Raw genomic sequence first — 7,058 nt, forward strand, 5'->3', positions numbered from 1 at the left:
TCAAAGTGTTCAGACTCAAGATTGGTCAGAACAACTTTTACCTCATTGATCTTTTGGTAGGTGAGTGCCTTGTGTTGTCGAACTCATCTCATTCCTTGAGTTTATCTAACAAAGTAGTTAGGTTTTTTAAACCATGATGCTAGGACCAAGGATACCATCATTGCAGTGGACCCTTGAATGAAAACAATGGGGACAAACCGATACATATGAAATTTGCATCATAATTCATATTTCAGATTTTAAATGTCAATTGCCAATAGAAACGAGAAGCCATTAACAAATATTTTGTGTAATTTAAACTCCTATAAATGTAACTTTGGAGTATCTGCATGCATATTTTGCTTCGGATTCCTTGATCTGAAAAGTTCAAATTAGATTTTGTATTAGAACTTAGACGATTCATTTGAGCCATAATTCAATTATTTAATAGAAACCTAGTCATAAATTACAATATCTCTAAATAAATAAAGAAATTGATCTTACTCCTGACATATATGAACATATATCATGGAATTATTGAGGCCACATGCACATTAAATCATAGAGAATTTATTGAAAAGAATAAGGCACCAACTTATTTAGGTTTCAAGATGTTTGGATTCGACTCATTTCCATCAGCATAGAATCAATACTAAAGTTATTGCATATGCTCCCACAATTTTTTGTCCTGGAATTATATGGCTTTATAATAATCCCTTAGCTTCCAGAAACAAAATTGCGACAAGAAGTAAATAAAATAAAAAAAGAATGTGTTAATGGCAAAGATTAGCAACGGCAGCAAATAATGACAATGACAACTGGATTTTCGAATTCGTTGAAAGAATTTTCCCCTTAGCTGTATCCTCTTTGTTTCAAACTTCAAATTTCCCACTTGTCCATATATTAAATACATTAAAGCTTTTTTTTTGAAAGAGAGAAGCTCAACACAACAAGTGGAGCGAAGCAACAAAGAAACAGTGAACATCATAAAGCAATCTAGGTAACTCCTAGCAACACTAATGCTTATCCCTTTGTCATCTTCGGCATTGCCATCAACAACAAAAAGGATCTACACCTAATCACTCCTTATAGTTCATGAAAGACATATGAATGATCTCGTCAACCCCTTTTCCTTTATTCTGAAAAATTCTTCGGTTCCTTTCTAGCCAGATGTTCCATGTAATCGCACAAAATCCCATCAACCACCTCTTGCGCTCCACCTTGCTAGCTGATATCTCAGTCCAGCTTATGAAATGTTCTTTCAACGTCCCCGGCAAGACCATAGCCTCCCAAGAAATGATAACCAAGCACACCAAACCTGCCAAGAGAAGTCACAACCAAGGAACAAGTGGTGACCATATTCAATACTCTTGTTACAAAACACACATACAACATCTTCGTGGTGAATAACTCCCAACCGACTCAGCCTCTCCTTCGTATTGACCCTACCAGTCAATACAAACCAGACAAACAGTTCAACTCTTGGTGGGACTAAACCTTTCCAGATTGTCTTTGTAAAGTTGTAGCTTGTTATATCCTCCGGAATGATGTCCTCCTGCAGTACCTGCAAAAAAGAGTTAGTAGAAAAGACCCCTTGTTTATCAAATTTCCATACAACTCTATCCTCACTTCCATAATCCAATTTGACCAGCCTTAATACATCATGCAACTGGTTCACTAGATTCAACTCCCATTGGAATAGCTCTCGCCTCTATTGGAAGTTCCATATCCACTCAGCCCAAAACCCGCAATCCCCTATAACAGATCCTCTTTGGTTTGAAACTGAGAAAAGTCTCGGAAACTGATCTTTCAGAGCACCACCACGTAACCAGATATCCTCCCAGAATCGAGTCCCTCTTCCATCACCCACCTCCATAGCTAACCCAGTAATCATCTTTTGTCTTACTTGCTGATTCTTAAACTGAATCTGGCATATATCCTTCCAAGGACCCCCCTTGATTGGTAAAACCTGAGAGGACAACAGCACATTTGGGTCCAGGTTATTACAAGCACAAACCACCTTCTTCCACAGCGGACAATCCTCCTTTGAAAAGCGCCACCACCACTTAAAAAGAAGGGCTGTGTTTCGCAGCATGGCATCCCCAACACCCAACCCACCAAGCTTTTTAGGCGCCTGCACCACCTCCCACTTGACCAGAGCCATACCATTCCTACCATCCTCTTTACTCCATAGAAATCTTCTCTGTAAGGAAATAAGCTTCTCCGCAACAGCCTTCGGCATCTTATACAGGCTTAAATAATATACAGGGAGGCTATTTAGTACAGATTTAATGAGCACCAACTTACCAGCTTTGTTAAGGACTTTGGCTTTCCAAAGGCTGAGTTTTTCCTCCACTTTGTCAATGATTGGCTTCCAAGTCTTCACCAACCTTGGATTAGCTCCTAGCGGGATCCCCAAGTATTTTACTGGAATGGAGGCTTCCTTGCAACCCAGCACGCAGCACATACTCTGAACCCACTGAGCATCACAGTTAATAGGAATCAAGCTAGATTTATCAAAGTTGATGCTTAACCCCGACATCAGCTCAAAACATCGAAGAATCCTCCTGTAGTTCTTAATTGTCTCTTCCTCTGGAGGACAGAACAGAATGGTATCATCCGCGAACTGAAGATGTGACAGCTCAACCTGATCTCTACCTATCAGTAGTGGAGATATGCGTCTGTTTCTAACCGCCTCCCCAAGCATCCTATGTAACACATCAACGACAAGGACAAACAGAAAAGGAGACAGTGGGTCACCTTGTCGTAGACCTCTTTCCATCTTAAACGGCTTGGAGGGTGAACCGTTTATCAAGACTGACATAGAGCAAGTACTGACGCACTCCATAACCCACCCCCTCCACCTTCTTCCAAACCCCATTTTCTGTAAAACAAGATCCACAAAGCTCCACTTTACTCTATCGTATGCCTTCTGGAAGTCTAACTTTATTATCACCGCTTCCTTTCTTCTCAGCTTAAGCCATTGAACAGTTTCGCAAGCAATAAGAGCCCCGTCATGGATTTTCCGGCCCTTAACAAAAGCACTCTGTGTCTCACCTACAAGCCGTGGCATTATTGATCGCATTCTCCTAACCAGCATCTTAGAAATGACTTTGTATACACACCCAACCATACTGATAGGCCTAAGGTCCTTGATTTCCTTTGCTCCAGTAAACTTAGGAGCCAAAGCAACCCAAGTGAGATTAGTATCCGTTGGTAACCTGGAGGACTGGAAAAAGCCCAATACCGCTCCCGTGAACTCAGAACCAATTTCATCCCAACACTTCTTTATGAAGTTCATGTTGTAGCCGTCACAACCAGGAGCCTTTGAAGATTCACAATCCCACACTGCTTCTCTAACCTCCTCAGAGGTCGGCTGCATCTCCAATGCCAAAGCATCAGTCTCGCTGATCTTCTCCACCAGACCGTCTCTAAACCCCACCAACGGCGACTTCTCCTGGTGGTACAAATCTTTGTAGAAGTCCCTTATTGCAATCTTGATTCTAGCTTGATTCCTTATCAATCTTCCATTAATAACCAATGCATCAACCCTGTTGTTTCTCCTTCTCGCCGAAGCTATGTTGTGGAAGTACCTTGTGTTTTTATCTATGTCCCTGGCATGTCTTGATCACGACATCTGCTTCCAATGTAACTCTTTTCTAACATACCACTTCGAACAACATGTCACAAGCGCTTTCCTTCTTGCCTCCACCATTTCATCATAAGCCCCATCACCCACCTTGTCATCAATCTTTTTGATCTCTTCCTCCAGCATCAAAATTTTGTTGTCCATGTCTCCAAACTTGTCTTTATGCCATCTTCTCAAAGGACCTGCCAAAGCCTTCAGCTTATCCGTGAATTGCATCTCTTGTAACCCTCTCCATTCCTCCTTTACCATTCTTAAGAAACCTTCATGTGTAAACCACGAGTCAAGGCTTCTGAACGGTCTAGGGCCATCTCTCAATCTCTTATCTTCCACTATAAGAGGACAATGGTCTGATAGTCCCCTTGGACCACCTCGTAATCGAGACTCTGGGAATTTTTCTAACCACTCCAAACTAACCAAGGCCCTGTCAATACGGCTACAAGAACGTCCTCTGAACCAGGTGAACTTACGGTCAGTAATCGGCAAATCCACTAAACCCATGTCTCGTATCCAGTTCTTGAACTCCTCCGCTGACAAAGATAAGCTATCGGTACCTCTCCTTTCTTCAACATGTAAAATCTCATTAAAGTCCCCTATGAAGCAACAGGGAACCTGGCATAGACCAGCTATGTAACTCAGCTCCTCCCACACAACAAGCTTCTCATCTCTAGCGTGTGCACCATAAACTAATATAAAAGCACAATTAAAATTATTCTGCAACAGAGTTCCTTCAACACACAACCATCTCTCACTTTTATAGCAATTTCTAACATCAAAAAAGCCCTCATCCCATATTAGCAACAACCCGCCAGACGCACCAGTAGCCTCAACATATTCCCAACCAACACAACTATCCCCCCATATTCTTGAAATATCAAATCTAGTCACTGACGGTCTTTTAGTCTCTACCAAACCTAGCATGTTTAATCTATATTTTCTTTTCAGGTCCTTCACCATTCTCAGCTTCCCGTCACCCCTCAACCCCCTAACATTCCAAGAACTAATAATCATTTTAAATAAATACTGCACACCTTTTTTTGTGTTTTGGGTCTGCTTCGTCTAGCTTTTGCCTTCTGTTTTGCTAGTCTTTTTTTCCGAGCTATTTCTTCATTCTGTTGTTGAAGTACTGCCATAATATCCTCTTCTTCATCATATAGTTCGGCTCCTGACTCCTTTGCCAATTCCCAAACCCTTTTGTTTTCTATCAATTGTTCCTTCAATCTTGAACTCTCACTATCACTGACTTCTTCGTCATTTGCAAGCATTCTGTCCTCCTTACTATCCTTATCATCACTGAGTTCATTTCGGTCCTGAATCTCTGGTAAAGTTCGGTGGCAAGTCGCTTCAAATTCAGGCGCTTCACAGTCATTTCGTTTCACTCCGTCACTGTTCTCATAATTAGCACCGTTACAGTGTCCATTATTCTGTCCGTCATCTCTATCCTTAGACCCTCGGGCCCGTTCAGACATCCCACCAGCTATTAGTTTACTGCATCCTTCCTCCATTACCAGCTCCCCTCTGCTACTAAACTTTCCTCGCCTATCATCAGAAGCCAAGTCGGAGTCCCCAGCTGATTCGCATGGTTCGGCTTCTATGGGGAGCATCGGTCTCGTCATCAGCCCATCACCTCCGCCTTCCATCCCGGTTCCTCGCCGCTGCTTCGGACCTGCCCTATCCGCCGACACGTCGCAGCCTCCAACTTCAGGGCGTGGCCGTAGCCTGGGTTCCATGCCACCCACGATAGGGAGTACCTCGTGCGCGGCTGTAGCAGTGAGCAACGCGTCTCCACGCTGCGAAGCAACCCCAAACTGACCCGTTTCCTTGCAACCCGACCCAGTAGCAGTTCCCGTGCCTCCAACATGTTGCAACGCATTGGATTTTGGTTCATGGCCCAACAAGGGCTTGCTGCTGATTGTATCTTCGCTGGGCCCATGGCTGGATTTTTGGCTAGCAGGCTTTGTATATTCCTTTGCTAGCCCAAAAGTCTTGCAGCAATAATTCCAGGAGACCGTTACTTCTGAATCCCCTTTTGTACTCCCCTCATATCCCATTAAATCAGCTGAACCATGAATGCCATAATTATGAGGATAATATGTTACTAATTTCAGTTGATCGGGACTTAAATATTCATAATTCCATTCGTTCAAAATTTTTTCTGAAATTACCAATCTGTCCTTGTCTTCAACCTCCTCACGCTGTCTCTCCATTATCACTTCTGCAGCCTGATCTGTACAGTTCATCGAATTTATTGAGTTTTCCGACCACCTAACTGCGTCATCACAAGCTCTTGCACGTATATTCTCCTGTTGTTTACAACTGACTGCTTCACCTTCCACAATTCCTGCCTGACAGTTCATCCCAAAAGTTTCACGTCCCACTTCTTTTACCAACACATCAAAGCCACTGGTGCCAATCGTGATATGGATCCATTCATTGATCACATCTAACATACAGGTATCAATTTGGATTCGGCCAACACTAAAGGACTGGCACGATTCTGTTACTTCATCGCAAACAACCACCTCACCCCATTGGTTTCCTATTATACTAAAAGTATCCACGGACCACGCATGCAACGGAACCCCGAAGCATTCCAACCAAACTCTTCGAGTTTCGCTCTTCTCCGACTCATCCCATCTCCATACCCTATGAAACAACTGTAGCAGACTATTCATTTTGAATGTGTAAGCCTCCTCCGCATTCAGTAAACTGTCAAAGGTCAACAGCACTTTATATGCTCCCATTTCTCGCACCTGGATGACTTGAGGAAAGTTCTTCGCAACTAATTCCTTCAAGGATCTATAGTCTATGGCTTTCGTCGTTCCACCTACTAGGCTTCTTTGCAACCAGACCAAGTTTTCTGTCGCCACCCCCACTTCCACCTTTTTTGTCCACCCATTCTTATGCGGATCATGGAGTGTTTTCTCCTTAGTTAGATCTGTAGCAGCGGCCTCTGAAACTTTCTGCTTCTCTTCTCCTTCTGGTGGTTGCTGGCCTCGTGGCTGCACACTGTTCATTTCCTTCACAGCAGACGTTCTCCGATATTTAGCCTCCCCCACGAATACTACCTTCCCTCTCAACCGCGTCCGATTCATGTCTGCTATAGCTTTCAAGGCTCCTCCTTTCGTAGTATACCGTATGAACGCAAAAATGTATAAGCCACCATGTTTTTGTTTCCTTGATAAGTATATGTCATTTATGCGACCAGTCCAATTGAACAGTTTGAACAGCTCCCTCTTGGAAATGTCTTCTGGAAGATTATCCACAAATATTGAGTATGAATCGTGCTCTAAATGTCGATACTCTTCTCGGTTCCAAACTCGAGGATCTTTAACCTGACCTATCCTTCTACCCCCCCAAGTGTTTCCCACCCTCGCTCGCTCGCAGTCTCTCTTTCGCTCTCTCTCGCTCTCTCTCATTCTATACTCATTCA

At 43.1% G+C, this 7,058-nt stretch overlaps 1 protein-coding gene across 1 annotated transcript; it reads right to left on the bottom strand.

Moving 5' to 3' along the window:
* Positions 1 to 4,632: 4,632 nt before the first annotated feature.
* Positions 4,633 to 5,832, bottom strand: LOC148563652 (uncharacterized). Its single transcript, XM_088486890.1, has one exon. It carries the CDS (start codon positions 5,830 to 5,832, stop codon positions 4,633 to 4,635), a length of 1,200 nt encoding a protein of 399 aa, XP_088343016.1.
* Between the last annotated feature and the right edge of the window lie 1,226 nt (positions 5,833 to 7,058).

Source organism: Arachis ipaensis, chromosome B5 (genome assembly GCF_059453495.1).
Source record: "Arachis ipaensis isolate K30076 ecotype BB chromosome B5, ASM5945349v1, whole genome shotgun sequence".
In the NCBI taxonomy this organism is placed as follows: domain Eukaryota; kingdom Viridiplantae; phylum Streptophyta; class Magnoliopsida; order Fabales; family Fabaceae; genus Arachis; species Arachis ipaensis.

Excerpts from the sequence above, each read along its gene's own strand:
- LOC148563652 (XM_088486890.1), bottom strand. The coding sequence starts at position 5,832 with ATGGAGAGACAGCGTGAGGAGGTTGAAGACAAGGACAGATTGGTAATT.